This window comes from Cheilinus undulatus, linkage group 2 (assembly GCF_018320785.1).
Source record: "Cheilinus undulatus linkage group 2, ASM1832078v1, whole genome shotgun sequence".
Taxonomy (NCBI): Eukaryota; Metazoa; Chordata; class Actinopteri; order Labriformes; family Labridae; genus Cheilinus; species Cheilinus undulatus.
The window spans coordinates 38,400,575-38,421,779 of record NC_054866.1 but is presented as its reverse complement, the minus strand read 5'-3'; the positions used below and the strand labels follow the sequence as shown (position 1 = coordinate 38,421,779).

At 39.1% G+C, this 21,205-nt stretch overlaps 1 protein-coding gene across 1 annotated transcript; it reads right to left on the bottom strand.

The window, feature by feature from the left end:
- Positions 1–4,102: 4,102 nt before the first annotated feature.
- On the bottom strand, positions 4,103–20,159 carry calm3a (calmodulin 3a (phosphorylase kinase, delta)). Its single transcript, XM_041802541.1, has 6 exons — positions 19,930–20,159; positions 13,976–14,006; positions 13,414–13,557; positions 12,916–13,022; positions 11,358–11,493; positions 4,103–5,817 (listed from the first exon to the last, which is right to left on the bottom strand). Exons 1-6 carry the CDS (start codon positions 19,930–19,932, stop codon positions 5,789–5,791), a joined length of 450 nt encoding a protein of 149 aa, XP_041658475.1. The 5' UTR covers positions 19,933–20,159; the 3' UTR covers positions 4,103–5,788.
- Between the last annotated feature and the right edge of the window lie 1,046 nt (positions 20,160–21,205).

Below are 21,205 nucleotides of genomic sequence, written 5' to 3'. Positions count from 1 at the left end.
AACAAAACAGATGGTCAAATTAGTTATTTGTATAAACTTTACTATATATCAGGTATAAACTGGTTGGTCGGGGCCCAAAAGTGGGTCGCAAGGCTGATTTCAGTGGGTCGTGATTGTGTGTGGAAAAAAAGAGGAAAAAAGTCTATGAAAAGCATTGGACATGCAACTATACATTATTTTTCAATATAGGTAAATGTAAAATATATTTTCTAAACATTTCATCTCATTTATTACTTAATTGTGCAATAATAAAATTGCTTTTCCCTCTCTTGTGAGATAATTTCACAAGATTTCTTGAAATAACCAAAAGTTTACCAGTAATTGTGGGGAAATGGGGTGTGAAATGTGTCAGGTTTGTACTGTCTCTCTTTTAGGTCATGTATTTTGTTCAATTTAGGATCCAAAATGCATCATTATTCAATAAAATAAACATGGATTGTGGAATATTTTTGGAAAGTTGGGTCATGATTTTTCATTGAAAAACTGGTGGGTCCTGAAGCTGGAACAGTTAAGAACCAATGCTATAGATCAGTGGTTCTCAACTGGTGGGTCGGGACCCAAAAGTGGGTTGTGATGCCCTTTTCAGTGGGTTGCGGTTTTGTGCCTAAAAAAAAATAGTGCCAAATTGTTTATGAGACTATAAAACATGCATCTTTTGTTTTATTTCATTGGTTTTGTTACACCTTTTGTACTGTCTTAGGCCCAAGCTCTACTATTTCTATGGTTAAATACATCTGATTCCATCTGAAAAGTTCCTCAAAATTTGGGTCACAATTCTCCTTGAGGAGTTGATGGTGGGTCCCTTGACTCAACCAATTGAGAATCACTGCTACAGATGATATCAGTTAACTCAACATGCTACTTAGTACATACAAACAGTAGTTTAATCTATATTCTGTATCCTTTGTCGCTGTCAGAGATTTATCTAATGTTCATATATAGAGAGACAAGCTTGTAGAAAGTAACCTCTGCCACACAATACAGCCTGAGCTAAAAGCCAATGCTCATCCACAGATAGAAAGTCTTTAAAAAATGAATAAAGTAGTGATCTAAAAAAAACTTAAAACTCTAAAATACAGAGGTGTAAAGTAGGACAAAATAATTTTATAATCCTCACAGCTCCCTGTGAGAATTATTGCACAACACAGTGGGAGCTCCACCAGTGAACTTCTCCAGCCTGCAGTTATACAACCACACGGAGAGATAATCACACCTCCCCATGCCTGTGATCCTGCAGTTATCGACCTGCTGAGTGTGCTGCTTCCATTTCCTTATTCATTTACCTTATCTACTTAACCACACCATTAGCATACGGCCAATCACATCAACCTGCCCCAGATAAAACCTCCTCCCACTGGCTCTGGGACCTGTCCGTCAGTGAGAGGCAAGTGCTCCTTGTTTGCTTGTAGAGTGTGAGGGTTAGAGGTCTTGACCCTGGTTGACCTGGATTACCACAGCCTCCTGAAGCGGTCTAATGAGGCGCTATATTTAGACCGAGTGCCTGGGATAGTTTCTCCTGTGAAGGGCTGGGGTGACTTGCTCTGACCCATCTGAATGTCTGGGATTAGAACTCTTTTCTGGAACTGGTACATGGACTAGGAAGAAATACAGTGAGATATCCAAGAGTAGAACTTGTAAATGGCTTTTTACAATGGTGTGGAGCATGATCAGAAATTTGACACACTTAATGTTAGAAAAAAATGACGAGACTGAGAACTACTATTCTCATAATACTATTTAACCTATTAGCATTTAGCAGAACAAACTTTGTCAAAATCAAACCTAATAATTATATATAGGCATTTTTAAATTAGGGTTTAATTACCTGAATATATGAAATTGATTGATTTTATTAAACTAGAATAAGGTTAATAAGAATAACTTTATCAGAATGCTGTTTTCATGTCCCTTTTTCACACATATCTGCTTCTTGAAAATGATTATATTTTTCTTTTTTTAAGTTTTCACACATAAACCTCACTCTGTTAACTCTCCTGACTCCATCTGCTGCTTTTAAGGATGATGTGCAGCCGATCGAGACAGGTGTTTGACAGGCTGGAGGGAAGTAGATGCACTGTTTAGAAAAGGCTCTCCTTTTTGGCTGACCGCTGAGGCCAGCCCTACAGATGGCTCTGTCTGTGTCTGACTGACAGAGTGAGTGATCTACTTTCAGAGTCATACCATGCAGAGTTGGGTTTGCTTATATTGAAAGCCGTCAACAATGGCTGCCTCCACTGTGGTAAATAGAGCCATACATACAGAGTTGCACTATGGGCAGAGTCTAGTGATACTGAAAGCCCTCTAATGGCTGCCTCCACTGCTTGAAATACCTCATTACGTAGCATTCGGTCCTTTTTACTATAATTTTATTTCTTATCATTTAACAAGGAAAAACAGATTAAAAATCTCTTTAAGAATTTAAAGTCACAAGGAGATTTGTATAGACAGAGCTCTGTGTCTGCTAGTACAGGAGAACAAGGGGTTAAAATAATGTTGAAAACAGTCAAATTAAAACAGCTCTCTATACATTTTTTCCCTTTCATAATTCCTCTTAATGAGTATTCAGTCTACTTGTCGCAAAATCATTCTTTTCTGTGTATCTGACCGTTCTTGATTGTTTTCTTTCTTGTATTAAAACACTGGAGAACAGCTGATCTTCAGCAGTTTTAACTCAGAAAAGTGTTTATGTTCAGGTCTGTTTGTGTTGCGTTTAGTGTTAGCATCTGAGCTAAACTTTAGCTCCACCGTCTCAACAGGAGAGACTTATGAGCTGCCGTAGTTCTTAATCACTTTTCTCTTAAGCGTACAGACGGGCAGACATTTCTAAAATTGATCCTTCCTTTATATAAAGTCCATGACTTTCTCCTGAGGTGCAGAACTGAAAAATGTTTAGGCGACGACGGATGAAACACATCCAGCTACCTAGCGAGCACCTATGACAAACGGAACTCTCGTTTAAAGGTAAAAGGTCACCGCGGGTCGTGCAACATTACAGACACTGAGCCAGAGCATGGCAGGACGGGCTATGAAACAAGCAGCAGAGCCTCAATTAACCAATTAATTAACCAATAGCTGTGTTTGCTGACTGTGTCCAGTGGTTTCATGTTAGTGTAACAAATGTAGCTCGGGCCAGCTGCTCCAATTTAGTTGCCTTTTAAGCTGTCATTCAGTTCACGGATTCTTGTGACAGTAGTTCTCATAGGTGTTCTGTGGTACAGGTCATCCACGGCGACCTGGATGATATCTTGAAGCCCCTTGTCGTTAATGATGTTGATGGTCTGCAGTCTCTGGCGACCCATTAGCGATCGCATTAGTTAGCTTAGATGTTGACGTTTTGGGGACAAACCCAGGTCTGCTGGACTTGCACCTGTGTAGCTTGACGTTATGGATTGATCCTGTGTTGTTGTTAGCGTCTTTGCTAACATTAGCAAAGATGCGACGTGGTACTTCAGAGTCGTTGTGCTTCAGTGTAAAGACAGTTCATCACTGCAGTATGTACACACAACTTTTTTTTTTCATTCAGACTTCCATTAGGCAGCTTTTTAAATTGAAATTTGCTGTGAAGCAGACCTGGGTCTGTCTCCTCAATCATCACTGCTGGCTTGTTTGACCAACCTTTGACCTTTTCACCCCCGGGATGTAAACATCCGCAAAAGAGGACTATGGGATGAAGTTGTGGTCAAACTTAGTCATATGATTCAATTGTGTTATTTTTTGACACGTTAAGCTTTCCAGATTAATAACGAGCATTAACACGTTAATATTAACAGGCCTATATATTAGTGATCCAGGTTTCAGCTAAATAGTTAAACTTAACTGGGTTAATAAGACTGAGAGAGCAGCTAATCTAGGACTCCTGAAAGTGCTAATGCTCTCACAGTAACCAGGGAACATGAGTAAGTGAGTCATTTTGGACATGCACTCCTGAATACATATATTCTATATCAGCAATGAATCATAATAAACTGTGTAAATCCATTAATGAATTCTGATTTAACCCTATCAACAGTCCTAAATGCATATTTGTTGCTGCTTCACATAGACTTTAAATAGAAAAAAATCACATTTAGGAGTCTTAGACATGACAATGAAACATGGGAAGTAAAGCTCAGTCAGTTTATTGATTTATGGAAAATATATCACATCTTTACATTTTTGACACCTTCAGAAGTTAACAGTCCATTTAACTTTGACCTCCATTCATCTGAAGCAAATAAATCCAATTAAAGCGCCTCCAACAGGGCAATATTTAGGTTTCATGCTTTGAGGAAATTACCTCAGATAACCTGCTCCATAAAACTGCTCAAGCTTTTCACTGACACCAATCTCTCACCTAAAGCTGAATTCTTTGCTACACCCCCTGTATCTGAAAGTCTAGTAGCCCAAATGAAACACGTCACCTCCACTACAAGTATGTTTGTGAATATACAGTATATTAATCTGTTCAGTAAAACAGCAAGCAGGTTAAAGTTTGAATCACCGGACTACAAACTGAAGATCAGACACCAACAAGGACGACAAATGAGTGTAACAAATGAGTTGTTATAGCAGCAGCAACAGTGACATTTGGTTTCTTTTTCTTTTTTTAAAACAAAACATTTTTATATCCACGTGGTTTATACCAAAGTGCAAATATGTTCAACTGCATGTTTTTAATGTCTGTTATTATATTAAGTAGGTTTATTATATCCTAATGAACTACGAGTCTTGCAAGAAGGTTGAGGCGTTCAAGAGTATTATGGCACATTTCAAAACCAAGAGAAAACATGTCACAGGTCATTTACTACAACAATAGGCAATGCAAACTTTACGACACACTTATATATAGATATAGTTTGTGACCAAAGTTTGTCATCAATACATTAATATTTGAGAACACAGTAATAAAGCATTACATCAATATAGTATCATCAGGATATCTGAAGAACAAAAGCTATCAACTCAGTCCTTCAGTGTTTTCACAATCATCATCCTGAAGCAAAACAACAAACTGCTGCCTCCAATCAGTGCTGCAGGCGACGTAAAGCCCACTGCTCAAAAACAAGACGCTATCACATCCCAGAGGGGGAAAACCATCAGAAATTTTCAGTCTCTCATTCTTGTCTGAACTCTTCAATGCTCATCTCCAACCGAGCACCAATGAACACCCTAAACCGCAACTATCTGCTCTTGCAATAATCATAGTGACACAAATTTTACAGATATATAGCTATATAGTAATGTATATACCTCCAGTGTGTACACGATCTGACCACTACCTCTGACAGGATCAGAGCCTCCTTGTTGTGACAAGAGATCGCCACAGAAAGGGTGCATGCAAGAAGAGTACTCAATTCAGTATTTAAAGGATCACCACTGGTGCAAGTGAGTCAGTTTTTCTAGGTCGAATATTAAAAAAACCCAAAACAAAAATAAAAAAAGGAGTTAAACAGCCAACTTCAGTGTTCTAACCGTGGTGTGGGTTCCTACCCCACTGCCTTTTCAGTGTTGCTCTTTCCTCTAAATTAATCAGGAGCTGGGTGACTCAGCAGAATCTTGGTCTGAAGTACGGGCTTCGGCCCTCTAAAAGCTTGGTCCATTAACTTCTCTCTGGATTATTCTGTTGGTGTTCGCTAAACAGATGCCTTAGAAGTAGTTGGCTGTACTGAAGCACTAATTGAACATTTTTACAGAGAAGTGATTTTTAGGGGGTATTTGGTTTATCTTTTGATAATAGTTCCTTTTTTGGTTCTTAAAGACATTAATCTTAGGAGGACAAGCAATGCTGAGAGAAATTTCACTGTTCTCTTCACTTGGCAGTCATCATCTGGACAAACTCTGTGGAAAGAAGAGAGACAAGGATTAAACCTTCAACCGCCGTCCATGCAAAGATTGTATTTGCTCCAAATTAATACCTACATTTAAATCTAATGTAAGCCAATAAACCATAATAGTAAACAAAAACCATATTTATGAAGAACGTGATCATTTTATCTTAAAGTATAGCTTATAAAGACCATAATACTTCTGAAGGTAAAAACATAGAACATTGGTTAAGACTCCTTCAGTTTACCGAGGTCAGGGTTTAGTTCATGTTTCATTGGGAAAAGAGAGCAAAATAAAGCCCGATATTCATAATTCTACAATTCCCTCATTTATTACTTTTAACCAGCAGTGTGCAGGCAAAGGGTTGTCCCATCTGGTGTTATTTAAACTATCTGTGATAGATGGAACAGCCTGTGGTATATTAACCATGAGACCAAAAGAGGAAAACAAAACAACACAAAGCAAAAACATAAATTAAACGCTCAATTTATCCTGATTTCAAATGATACATAATGATGTAAAAATGCAAATAAACATTACATTTTTATCATCAGCAATATCTTCTAATCTCTCTGCCCACACATCGAAAAGCTTTTTTAAAACAGTGCAGATAAGAAAAGGAAAGGGATAAGAAGCTGCCAATCTCAGAGCTCTGCTGCTAACTACTCCTTTTCATGCTTTGTTGTGCCTGCTTCTTGCTCTTCTTTGTTAGTTGTTTAATAGTAATTATCCAAAAAGTTACAAGCCTATCTGCCTCCTTGATCAGCGTGTTAATACTGTCATGTGTGATTGCCTTTTGTCTCCTTTAAGACATTATGGTTGTATGACTACCTTGTATGGTGTTTCTTGGTATTCAGTACTGTGCAGAACTTGTAGTCATGTTTGGGCCAAAAATTGAGGCTGAAGTAAGGCCTATATGTGCCAGGTAAACCCTCCTGAGTGGACCATGTGGTGGGAAAGAGGACTGACACAACCCTGGTAGTGTTCTAGATGTCTTTACATACGACATGGGGCATGCATATATAATGAAAACAACAAAGTCCACAACTTCATGGTGAAGTAAGGGGTGGATGTTGTGCATAAGCATGGCCTAGGGCATTGGTTCACAGCCTAGGGTCTAGGACCCACTAGGGGGGACACCAAAGATCTCAGGGGGGCCATGAGGCTTTGTCGGCTCTGAGGTTGCCAAAATTAGATTTGCACATTTGACTTAAACCATGATAAAATAGTTACTATGTAGTTTACACAAAAAGTGTTCTGATAAGAAAAATCACACAGCAGTCTTTTCTTTAAAGGTGTATAACCTATCCAAGGGAAAATGGTTGGGAAACACTGGCCTAGGGTACCATCAGGGCGGGCAGTAGGGCAGCCACAAGCCGCTGATTGTTCTGTGGATGCCCAAGGGCCTGAAAACCTTTAACAGTCTCTGGGCATATTATTGAGGCGAAAAGACCTGGACAACAGAGATGCCATCGAGCGCAACCTTGGTAGCCGAGTGACACACAAGTGTCGAGCTCTACTCTGCCCCTCCATCCACTTTCCAGCCCCAGATTGTGGCAAATCCGGCCCCACTGTGATCCCTGAGCACCCTACATGCCTAAAACGTATGCACACTTCTGTATCTTTAAGTTTTACCATCCTAAAAATCAGCACATATTAAAAGGCCTTTTTATTTGTGATAAGTTCAACAGAATTATGATATAACAGGATATAACAAAACAATCTCCTGCTGTGAGTTTGCAGTCACCCACTTCTTGCCAACACGGTACATGATGGCTGAATCACTGAGCTTACAAGTTGCTGACATAAAAGACTGAAACCCAAAAACTTTGTTGCCAAAGAATAAGTGCTCAAGCATGGTTTTACTTTAGAGCGATTTAAAGTGGGTTATGTAAACCATGATCTCCCACAGCTGCATGCCTGGAGTCATCATCACTTTATTTGGGTTAGAAGACAGATGCAGATGCTCGTGTTTTTGAAGCTGTTAAGCAACAATAAACTGTTCTTCATGTGAAAACCTTAACCCCCATCACATTTCTTTTTACTCTCTTCTTTTTGACACTAAAACCCATTACATTTATCTCTGAGACCAGCAGACACCAATACTGATCATATTTTGTGTTTTGATGTAGCAGCTGGTTCAGCAGTTGGTCAGCAGTGCACTAGGACCTCATACAGACGACAGCCTCTCCTGATAAAGGAGCACAAAAGTTGCCCTTTTTCAGTCAACAACATGCTTTTATTTAAACAGTCTGAATAAAAAAGGCAACTGGCTTACACAAAGAAATGATTCATAAATTAAATGTGTTAATTATATGCAAATTATTTAACATGATTATTGACTAAATGAGAAAGTGTTAAGCCTATTCAACGGACTAAACAGTGCAAACAGTCTAATAAACAAAAGGCATTAAGCCTCAGGACATTATCTCAGCTGCATTATGCAACTGTTACAATTAGTTCGTAATGCTAAAAAACAAAGTTCACCTCCAAAAAACTTTTTTTATTCAAGTTCCTTACCAAAACCGACATGAGAATGAAGTTGCACCTGAGCACATCATGGTGACATTTACTGACTGGGCTTAGGCACATGATGTTAAGTCGTGTCACATTGTTTAATTATCTAACTATCTTACCACAGCTGCTCTGAGAGAAGGATGATGACAGACCTGCATCAGCAGAGATGACTGAGATTTTTTAAGCCAACAGTCAAAGCTGCCACATTTTTGTCCAGTTTGATTCAAAGTGCTGATGTGCTTAGTACTTATTGGCTGGAAATTCAATTAGCCTATAGATCTGAAGTGAAAGGACAAGCGCTAAGTGAAGAAATCTCTAAACCCAATAAAGCCCTTAAAATAGGCCCCTACAAGACAACTGTGCAGACTAATAAGCAGTACAGGTACATCTAAAAAAATCTGAATATCTTGGAAAAGTTCAATGTTTTTTGTCACTCATTTCAGAAAGTGAAACCCATTTATTATATAGACTCATTAAGCATAGAGTGAAAGATTTCAAGCCTTTATTTCTTGAAATGTTGATGATTATGGCTTACAAGATAATGAAAGCTCAAAATTCATTATCTCAGAAAATTAGAATATTACATATGATCAATAAAAAAAGGATATTTTAAACAGAAATGTCAGGCTTCTGAAAAGTATGTTCATTTCTATGCACTCAATACTTGGTTGGGCCTCCTTTTGCATAAATTACAGCATCAATACGGCGTGGCATGGAGGTGATCAGCCTGTGGCACTGCTCAGGTGTAATGGAAGTCCAGGTTGCTCTGATAATGGCCTTCAGGTCATCTGCATTGTTGGGTCTGGTGTCTCTCATCTTCCTCTTGACAATACCCCATAGATTCTCTATGGGGTTCAGGTCAGGTGAGCTGGCCAATCAATCACAGTAACTCCATGGTCATTGAACCAGCTTTTGGTACCTTTGGCAGTGTGGGCAGGTGCCAAGTCCAGCTGGAAAATGAAATCAGCATCTCCATAAAGATTGTCAGTGGAAGGAAGCATGAAGTGCTCTAAAATGTCCTGGTAGATGGCTGTGTTGACTGTGGACTTCAGAAAACACAGTGGACCAACACCAGCAGATGCCATCGCAGCCCAAATCATCACTGACTGTGGAAACTTCACACTGGACTTCAAGCAACGTGGCTTCTGTGCCTCTCCACTCTTCCTCCAGACTCTGGGACCTTGATTTCCAAATTATATACAAAATTTAAAATACTTTCATCTGAGAAGAGGACTTTGGACCACTGAGCAACAGTCCCATTCTTTTTCTCCACAGCCAAGGTAAGACGCTTCTGACGTCTCTGGTTCAGGAGTGGCTTGACACGGGAAATGCCACATTTGAAGCCCATGTCTAGGATTCGTCTGTGTGTAGTGGCTCTTGATGCGCTATCTCCAGCCTCAGTCCACTCCTTGTGAAGCTCCCCAAAATTCTTGAATGGATATGGCTTGACAATCCTCTCAAGGCTGCGGTTATCCCTGATGCTGGTGCACCTTTTCCTATCACACTTGTTCCTTCCACTCATCTTTCTATGAATATGCTTGGATACAGCACTCTGTGAACAACCAGCTTCTTTAGCAATGACCTTTTGTGTCTTACCCTCCTTGTGGAGGGTGTCAATGACTGTCTTCTGGACAACTGTCGTCTGCAGTCTTCCCCATGATTGTGTAGCCTACTGACCCAGACTAAGAGACCATTTAAAGGCTCAGGAAACCTTTGCAGGAGTTTTAAGTTAATTAGCTGATTAGGGTGTGACACCATGACTTTCCAATTTTGAACCTTTTCACTAAATTCTAATTTTCTGAGATAATGAATTTTGGGTCTTCATTATCTGTAAGCCATAATCATCAACATTTCAAGAAATAAAGGTTTGAAATATTTCACTCTATGTGTAATGAGTCTATATAATATATGGGTTTCACTTTCTGAAATGAGTGACAAAAAATATTGAACTTTTTCAAGATACTCTAATTTTTTGAGATGTACCTGTAAAAGCTATCACTCCACCAGAGTCATCAATTGGGAACTCCCCTTTGCCAGTGTTTCCTTCAGTTAGTCCCAGAGGGCCGAACAGTCAGCTCTGATGACCCAAAGTCACCTCTTCCATGCTGGCCCTCTATGCCCACCATACCAGCATGGTGACATTCTTCATCTGACTTGTCTGACTACATGGTCATCACAGCCCAAACATCATCGCCACTTTTCATCACCCCGAATATCCATATACAGCGTGCGCGCCACGCACCAAAGCCCCGCGGGTTTGCTCCAACTGAAAGGTGAGCGACCTCGCCCACTGGAAGCGCGTCTAGAGCGCAGAAATAGCATGTCAACAGTGGACTATTTTACCTTTTGGGGTTAATTTATCATCCTCTCTGGTATAAGTCCATGATATTATTGCTTCCTCCATTGAGTGAGTGCATTAGGAAGTCAAAAGGTTCATGTTTGCTTAAAGGACCTGTGGTTTTATGCAAAATTCTTTGGCTAAATATCCCCAAAAGTTAACTTCCTCGTCAAAGGTGCCACTGTAGCTCTGTGACCCACTGACCTCTCAGTGACCCTTTGCTCTCGCTGCAGGATGAGACGTAATGTTGATAAAGTGATGATTTGCGATCGGGAGTCCATGCATTGTGTTTTATTTTGAAAGAACCGGATGTTCTACTCTAGTGACTTCCATGGTTGGTGCTTTCTGAACGACGGTGAATTTATGAGGTTTGGCAGCGGCCGGCGCCAAAATAGACCTGCAGCATATTTGAAACGAAGTGGAGCGGCGCTCCAGGTATGCACCGCTGCCGGTCTGGAGCGCTGGCCATGGAAATGCTTTGATAGACTAGAGAGGGAACGAAGTGCTCTGCAGATCGATTCGTTGGCGTTCCGCGGCGCACATGCTGTATATGGAAATTCGGGGTCACATATTTGTGATCAAAAATAGCGGATAATGATTGGTTAATCCATCGAGGCATCTCAAGTAAAAAGTGCATGATTTTTCATGTAAATCTTGATATGAAGCAGAGTGAAAGAGGCGAAAAAGTGCATCTCACCCTCATAGTTGACTTGGCCGTCACCATCGATGTCAGCCTCGCGGATCATTTCGTCCACCTCTTCATCAGTGAGCTTCTCCCCTAGGTTGGTCATGACGTGCCGTAGCTCTGCTGCACTGATGTAGCCGTTACCATCCTGCAAATTGAAATATGAGAACTAAACTGTAATTGTGTTTATTTTTTTCCTTTCAAGGCTGAACAACACTAACATGAAATTCTGAGAGGTGACAGCTAGTTGGTCATATCTGGGTTTATAGACAGCAGAAAAAATGAACTTTTCTTTTTAATTCATTTGTTAATTCCACTGCATTCATTTTGCTGAACTGTAAATCTTTTGCTTTACTTGTTCTTAGCCATATGTGCGGCATTTAGCTGTGTCAGCACGACATACTGTAGATCAGTGGTTCTCGGGGTTCTCTGGTCCAGCCCTAGGACCAATAATCACCTCCTTCATGAAAAATTATGATCCAAATTTCTCAAACTGTTCAACCACTTAGATATACTTTAATGAAAATGTTGCAATTTTGACCTTAGATGAAGCGAAACACACAACTGTTTTTTTTATATTTATAAGGGCTACATCATTACAGAAAGCCCTAGAGGAGCCGATACTTTTTAAAAATTTTAATCCATCTCCTGTGATATTAAGAACAAATTGGACACTCAAAACCTGTTGTCTGTTGGCAATAGATGATAGTTAAGAGGCAAAGTCTGTCTGTATGGCAAAGACCACGTATAAGGGTGTGATGTTAAGAAAAGTCTCATCTCGTCTGTCCAAGTGTACAGTGCCATATTGTCTCAAGAGTGAACTGGTCATATAACAGGGTACGTCACCTCCTGTGACATGTAAATGCTGATAAAGTGTTTCCATTGCACTATTGTGATACATTTCTATATCCAAGCGTCTGAAAAACCACCTCATGAGAGCGTAAAAAACGTTTTAGCAATATTTGTGAGCTCTTTTAAAATTCAGGTGATTCCATTACCAGTTTTTATTGGGCTATTTAGATTTTACACATTTCTAAGGGTAACAGAAATGCAGCTAGTGTCACTGCAAACATCAATTTGCATTTCCATTTTCCTAGCAATGCTAACACTCGTAGCTATTTTCTGAACGAAATCAAACATGAAACTATTTTTTTTTTGTTTTATATTATTTTGGGATCAGAGAGTAAGAATAAAAAATGGCCACGTGCAGGTAATCTGTTGTTATTATTCTTTTTGCATAGTTTGGAGCGGGTACAGTGTTCAGAAAAACATCCTAAGAATCACATGCTAATCGCTCAGGAGCACAAACACCAGTATCTTTTTTATAAAGACAAACAGTAAGATCATCCTGATCGGGTTACTGCTATATAATTATGGTAAGAGTGAAGGTGAAACATCATAGTGGCATAAATCATGCTTTGAAACAGCACTGTGATTTTGCCTTGATTTATGCTAGTTTAAATTGAATAGAAATGAATGCCTTGTTGTTTTTACACACAATATTTGCTACACATCTCTTCAAATAAATAAGTCGTTTCCTACATTCTTGGTCTGCTTAGCCCTGATGTACCTTGTCAAAGACTCTGAAGGCTTCTCGGATCTCCTCCTCACTGTCTGTATCTTTCATCTTCCTGGCCATCATGGTCAGAAATTCAGGGAAGTCAATTGTACCATTACCTACAAAGACAAACAAATATAAAGAGGTTAAAACAATCATGGTATGGTAGCTACCATATAATTTCAGCTATAAATAAAACTTAACAATGACAATGGGATATAACAGAGTCAAAGCTTTTAGCTAGATATAACACCCCCTCCATAAGCTTGTGCAGGCCCACTGTTGGGCTTCTGCAGTATTATCAAAAGCTCCTTTTTCTGTTTGAGAAGGAACTTACACCCAGGTAACAAGGCATAGCACTGGCTTTAGTGAAACAAAAGGAAAGAAAAGATTGTATAAACAAGCAAATCTTATATCATAGTATCTTTACACTGCAGAAAGAACATTCAACAAATCTGATCACAAAAATTGAGTAAATAACTGGTATAAAGAAGCTAATTTCATCCTCACCATCAGCATCCACCTCATTGATCATATCCTGCAGTTCAGCCTCAGTGGGGTTCTGACCCAGAGAGCGCATCACAGTCCCAAGCTCCTTAGTGGTGATCGTGCCATCACCATCTTTGTCAAACAGCGAGAATGCCTCCTTGAACTCTGTACATTAAAAAAAAAAACACTGTTAGTACACCATGCAGAATGTTTTTCATACAGACACATTTCACTATTGACAATATCTGAGCGTAGCTAATTCAAATCTAAAAAAGGACAAAAATACATGTTTTTTCAGTTTTCCCTGTGAGGTTTTATCCTGAGGTCCTTGTTGTGACTCCAGCAGGTTTTAATTTAGCTGCATCATAAGGATCTGATTACCACCTTTAAGTGTCATGTGAATGTAATTAACTTGTTAGAAGGATAAGATCTTAATCAGTGCTTCGAAGAGGAACCAGTCTGAACCGACACCTCACAGCCATCTCTGGTTTCTCTAATCTCTGAGACATCTTAGTTTCATAAGTCTAAAGGTGAATGACCAAACTGCTAAACCTCAGGAAAAAAATAAACAAGATGCACTCACCAGCAATCTGCTCCTCAGTCAGCTGATCAGCCTGTAAAAAGAAGAAGACATTTGTGAAACAGAGTCCATAACACAAACAACATTCAAAGGAATCTCTGTTAATGTTATTTTGTGTATCTTAAATTACATTTTATGTTTTATATGTGTATTTAAAGGCATTTATTCATTTGGGACCTGCAATGTACCAATATTTTTCAGTTTCTAAAAAAGTATATGGATCAAATGTTACATATAATTACGATATGATACGCTGTATTGCCCTTCTAGCAAAATCTGTCTCTGACCTAGCTACCTAGATGACATTATTACTAACTTAAACACAAAGAAATAGACATCTAATAATAGAAAGGGTGGAGAGATCGTTTCTGGATTTATTTTCATTGTGATGGTTTATGTAAATAGCTTGATAGTGGCACAAATCCACATGGATAAAGAATATGATACGGCAAACAAATCAATCAGTACAACACTTAATAAAATCTCATGTGTCATGATACAACAAAAGTTTTATTCTGTATGTTTTTCAGAAGCCGTCTTACCAATAACTACTACAATTCTAAGCTACCTTAAGCAAGAGCTACTGGATACATATTTTTCCAATCATGGCAGTATTTTACTGTAGAGGCTGTACAAGGCCTGATTTATGTTTCTGTGTGCACAGCACAGTTTCAATGCATTGGCATGAACCAGACTTAAAGTTTTGTAGAGTACAGGGCACCGGTGTGGTTCAGTGGGTAGAGCAGGCAGGCACTCATATACTGGGATTATAGTCCTTAACACACTGGTCATAGGATCAAAATGTAAGGTGCATGTCTTCCCCCTCTCTCTCTCCCCATATTTCCTGTCTTTCTTCAACTGTCCTGTCCAAATAAAGGCAGAAAGCCTAAAAAGTAATATTTCAAATCTTTGTATACTGGAACAGCCTATTTGGAGTGAAATGTCATCCAATCAGGTGCATGCATCTTTCTGGTCAGGGTAAACTGTTGTCACTGTGCATAGCTGCCTCACTCTTCAGTTGTGCCTGTCTGAAGGTTCTCCTGCAGACGTTCACTGTCCCCCCATATACTGACTGCAGAACTGTCTGAGCTTTAAATTTATAGGGCCTTATGACTTCCGTATTGACGGAATCGCGGAATTGGCCAATAAAAATGGAATCTACTATTTAATGCGGAAATCACAGAAAATGAATGAATATGACTGAAATGCAGTTTTTTTTTTTTTTTTTTAGAAAGTGGAATGTATATCTGGGGAATATGTTCCATGGGATCACTAAAGCGTGGCACTTCTTGTGCCTCACTTCACAAACACTCACCCTGCCCCTTCCTAATCAATACAAAGCATGTCAAAGCAGCTGCGTGAAACACCGGCAACAACGTATGGAGAGAGATGAGGAGAGAACCATTACAGTCAGGAATAACACAATGCAGCATCAAACTGTAAGGACCATTACAGACTGTGAGAGCAAAGAAAAGTTTAAGTAACAGGTTTACTTTTAACCATTTTACGTTGTTACTTTCTTTTTAAGTTACTATCACTCTGTGTTTGAGAGAACAGAAGGATTTCTTCATTAACATTATAAGCATCAGTTAGGACCCAGTGTGATTATACATGTGGATGTGTCTTAAAATGTTGGCAATATGTTAATGTTACACTGGTTAGAATTATTTTATATCAATGTTATCCAAACTGCAGCTCATTCAATAAATTTAAAGTTATTTCTGTATAATTAGTGAACATTTTATTCATTTGCATAAACATGGCATTCTTTTTTATAGAAAAATTACTGGAAAGGTTAAAAAACGGAATTCCCCAAAAATTAAAACAGAAAAAAATGGAACTTGGCCAAAAAAATACAACGGATTTCATAGGGCCCTAAATTTATTAAGAAAGAACAGCAGGATAGGGATCTGTTTCAGTATGCCATTTATGTTTATGTTAATTTTAAAACAAAGGTTTAAAAAAAAAAAAACAATACAGACATCCAAAATCACAGACGGCAAAAAGGAGGAGAATGCTAATACAAAACACTGACATGGATAAAGAGGATTTTATTTATTTTTATTTTATTCCTGTTTGTTTCACAGCTGTTAAGCTCTAAAGAAGTTAGAGGAAACACCTTGGCACAGACATGAGGAAAAATTTGGTATTATGTTTGATGGATGAAGAAGATGGGCCTCTTCTTTCTCAGTGTCTCTCTGCTTTGCTCTCCATCATAGACTCAATCTCTGCCAATGGTTTGATTTACCACTTGGCTTTGTTTAATTAAGTGCCTTTAGTGTCTTTTAGAGATGCACGGGCTAACGTAAGTTTCTGTTACTTACAAAGTGCAAGAGAGGCAAGAGACTGTGTATTCCCGAACACCCTAATCTGTGGACTGATGACAGCCATGTCATCAGTCCACAAACACTGGCATCCATAAAAGCCCATAAGTAAGAAAAAAACAGAAAAATCAGGGAGTAGAGAAACAACATACATGTCCTCTGGTTTAATTCAGAGGAAATGTCTGATTTTAGTTAGGGCCAATACTTTTGGACCAAAAAAAATCCTAGACATAAATATAGAAGAGACAGGTGGTGGCATTTTAAGTTCATGCAATGTCTGATCATTTTTAAATGCTCTTTTCTGCTGAGATGAGCTCAATGAAAGGGATAAGAAAAGGAAACAGATGTGACTTCTCGATGTAAAGACTTGGTCAAAATTCTATACTAGTGCCGCATCAGAGACAACTCATAACGTAAGCCTAAATAAAAGGAAGAGGCAGATGAGCAGCAAAATGAATAAAAACTGTTCATGCTCTGCTAAAATAAACCAAGAGTAGGCCTACACAAATTCCATTAAATCCATAAGGTATTTTGTGCCTTTCATTTGGAGTGGCAGGGGGGTTGCGCTGGGGTGGTACAATCCCATGAAGTGACACCGAAATTCATGTTTTGATCCAGCTTGGTAGGTATTTGACGTGTCTGTAGCGGTGCCACTTTGGTATTGTATTTCAGTACTCATACTTATACAAACATTATTATGAGAGCAGATCATTTTATTTAGCGTCCATGCAAAAAGTGCATTTAGAAACCCCCGGCAGAATGACTTTAATGGTACTAAAGAAATACTGCACATGTAAACATCCATAGCAAGTCTTCTACGGGTGGGTAAAAATATTGATTAATCGATGCAGCGCAATATTTTCCCCCTCAGTTCAATATTGATTCAGCAAATCCTCTGAATCGATTCACCTCCTGGCCAGTGGGGGTCACTGTGCGTGAGATTTGCGTTGTATGGACAGAGGCTGCACTCGACCAAACAACAACCAACCATAACCATGTTATGTGAGGTTTATCACAATTTCCAAGAGGAAAGAAATATTATTAAAGTTTACATGCACTTTACTTTTTCAGTGTTTATACAGAACTGGCATATTTTTTACTTTTGTACTCCTTATGCACGAATAAGTTATTGTTGTGCAAATTTTTATTTTCAGATGTTTTATTGCTAAAAAATGTGAGGTGACCTACCACATATGTTCACATGGGCATTAAAATAATAATTAAAAATTGTCAGCAGTCATTTGTGTATTTCTACTTCTTACTGAATCAACATCAAAGCATTTAAATCAATATTAAATCGATATGGAATTGAATCGCAACCCAAAGAATCGAAATTGAATTGAATCGTGAGGTTCTTAGCAACACCCAGCCCTAAAGTCTTCATAAAACTTTTGCTGTTTTTATTTTGATTAATCTAGACTTTTTGCAGTGAAGGAAGAAGCTCAGAGAATGTGCCAATGCTACACTCTTAAGACAGCTTTTACTATTTTTTATAAGTGACTAAACATCATTCTTAATTCACACACTTGATTCATCTGAAACTTCAGTCAAGACATAATGCTGCCATCCTCATGAGGTCTCCACGGGCCTGTCTAAGTCACTCAACATGCCCACTTCAGACTGAGAAAGTGTGATGAGGGACGGGTATAAATACTCTACAGCCTGAAATACACACGCCTGCTATAATTAGTGAGACACGAACAGGGTCGCCAATGTAGCACACCGAATGGCACAGCAGCTAACCACCTCTCTGAGTCCTTTTTTTCTAAGCAGATGTGAGACTCAGTTTATCATTAATACCTAACCTCTGTACAATCTGTTGATTGCTGCTTTATGCCAGTGTACGCACCCTCATTAAGTCTACAAGTGAATCAAACAAGACTCTGACACAACCAGCATGAGCTTGCAGAAAATAAGAGTTAAAATACCAGTACTGAAGTGAGCCAAGTAGTGAGCATTAACTGATTATACTGGTACTAATGCAGATCAATCATTTCAGAAGAGTGAAGGCTGAATGTAGTGATCATGGCAGATAATCTCACATAGCTGCAGAAATCTGGTCTATTTCATGCTATTGCATCACATATAAACAAATGTTCAACCACCCTTTTGCATTTCAAAAACAAAGAGATTAAAGCTAACATTTCTGTAGCTCGAGGTGGTAGCAGCACCATGTGTTCTTCGAGTCAATTTCAATGAGTCACCATGTTGGTTGGTGGTGGTGGAGGGGGGTGTTAAAAAAAGAAGAGAGCAAGACAGACTGCAGAGTATCCACTCCGTCCAACTGATTCAGTGGTGCTGAAGCAAGCAGTGTGTGGATCAGAGCACAGATGAGAGTGTTACAGGATTTGTTAGGCTGCTGTGAAATGCCTAACAGTCTTTCATATTCATCGGTAAATAAGAGATCATAAAAATATTCAACTACAGAGGCTACAGGTTTTTGATAATGCAGTGAAGACAAATAATTCTGTTCTGACAGCCTGACTAGTGTTGTGGCATGCATGATACAAGTTTCTGTACTTGGCAGATGATTTTTTTTTTCGGCCACAGACCATGTGTCTGCTATTTGACAATACCGAGTTCTCTAGCTGTAACAGATAAATGATGACACACAGAGGCAGTAGTGACACAGTGGGGGGCTCTTCTGACATACTTGGTTACCATTTTGGAGGGTGCACTGCGGCCAGCCTACTGCACCATGGTTTGGTTCAATGCGGGGGGGGGGGGTTCAAAAAGAAGCAGAATGCGGCGCAACGCTATGGCGCAATACGTAACGGGAAAGATGCTGTCATTATGGTGTTTGCGAGAACACATCGTCCAAAACGTTTGCTACAATTTCTAATGCCAACAGTTGTTGCTAACGTTGAGCACTGCTCTTATGTAATCGCAATTGATGGCGAGAGAAGCATTATTCGCTTGTTGCGCATGTCACACTGTAATCAAAACATCCTGCTGGGTTGCTTTCAAGAGGTGCTGCCCATGTTGCAGCAACTAGTTATGTTGGACACCAAAATGGTAGTTCGTACAACAGCTGGCCCGAGTTTGATATTAATCTCGCAAGATTAACGAGATTAGCTTCTAAATCTGGACAGTCTATATAATATAGCAACCCCGTCACCACGCCCACTCTCGATTAAAATTTAACGATTGAACGCTGAAAATTATTACACTTGGTCAGACGCGGTTAACAAAGCGAATTTACAAACACATGGGCAAATGCATAAAAGATTACAACGGGAAACAGACGGACTGTTTCCGCTCATATCACGACGTGTATGCTGCGCAGCTGTCCGATATTCAACAAAACGGTTGACAACCATTTGTAAAGCGGACCAATGACCCAAAGTTTAGAAATTACCAAATAAGCCACACTTATTTGTTTCTCATGTGTCCACCAACCTCAATATTTGCTAGTTGCGTGCTGGTAAATCACTTGAACGCTACTCTGACTCCTATAAAGGTTCAACAAGGGGTATTAACGTTCATTTGTCAAAAGACCTGAAGCAACAATCATCACTTGTAGCTGTTATTTCAAGACGGTTGCAAAACGGTACAATCCGCGTTAACGGTAACAGGCTAACAGTAGCTAAAACGCTAACGGTAGATACATTAACGGTAGCATTTCGTACTCACCATCCCGTAGTCTTTTCAAGCACTGTAAAGAAGATAAATCGCCCAAATGCGGTTTTGTATCCTCTTCAACAATTAGATATCTACTTTAGAGAAGCACAGGATTTTCAAATCAAACTGTATTAAAATATATGATTCAGGAACTACGTGGAGACCGTATTACGATGATGCAGAATTGCCCGGCTTCGACGTGCTATGCAAAAATGTATCCCTCCGCCGGTACCGTTCTTCTTCTTCTTCTTCTTCTTCAATGGCGGGCTGCAACTGTCGTTTAGCGCATCATCGCCACCCACTTGTGCACAGCGTGACCGCTGTATTTCTCTTAAGAGTGAAATAATATGACATAAAACTTCATGACAAAAATTGATATCACTTATCCAACACATTTCTTTTTCAATTTCAAACAACTTAATTTACCTTCCTCGGTGCTAAATGTATATTTGATGTGAGAAGTCTTCAGCATGGTGAGTACTTGTTTGCTAACATTCCTACCATCAAGTGTTAGCTACGTATTGTTAACGTCAAATGCAATATAGGGCTTTATTTTTAGCTTTTAGGTTTTCAGTAGTAAACTGGCAGTGTTCTGATCTGCTTTTTCTTGATTAATCTTCTAAATATGTGCATTAAGTTCTGGAAAATTAAGACTATTTGACTAACTTGAGGAACGAACGGATTTAATGGGAAAGTAAGGGGCAAGTAAAGTGACAAGTCAGTAAAAATGGATTTTTAGCAAACTGTAGTTGTGATGTGCATATACCCTGTCAAATAACTAATGAACTACTATCCTAATTCCAAAAAACGTTGGGTTGTTATGCAAAATGTAAATAAAACAGAATGCATCAGTTGCAAATCTCATAAACCTTTTTATTCACAGTGGAATACAAACAACATATCAGATGTTGAAACTGAGACATTTGACCAATTACGAGAAATACTACCTCATTTTGAATTTGATAGCAGCAGCAAATCTCAAAAGTAGGGACAGGGCCATGTTTAGTTTTGTGTAGTTCCTCCTCTTCTTTTGCCAACAGTATGTAAATGTCTGGTAAGTTTGGAGACTGGTTGCTGGAGTTTTGAGAGAGGAATGTTGTCCCATTCTTGTCTGATGTAGGATTCCAGCTGATCAACAGTCATGGGTCGTCTTTGCTGAATTTTTCCTTTTATGATACCACAATTGTTTTCCATTGGTGAAAGGTCTGGACTTCAGGCAGGTCAGTTCAGCACCCAGACCCTTCGACTGTGAAGCCATGCTGTTGTGATGGATGTAGTATGTGGTTTA

Excerpts from the sequence above, each read along its gene's own strand:
- calm3a (XM_041802541.1), bottom strand. Across the intron at positions 13,558-13,975 it reads GACTGAGGAGCAGATTGCTG|AGTTCAAGGAGGCATTCTCG; the intron begins GTGAGTGCATCT and ends TTTAATGTACAG. Across the intron at positions 5,818-11,357 it reads CGGCCAAGTCAACTATGAGG|AGTTTGTCCAGATGATGACT; the intron begins GTGAGATGCACT and ends TTCTTTCCACAG.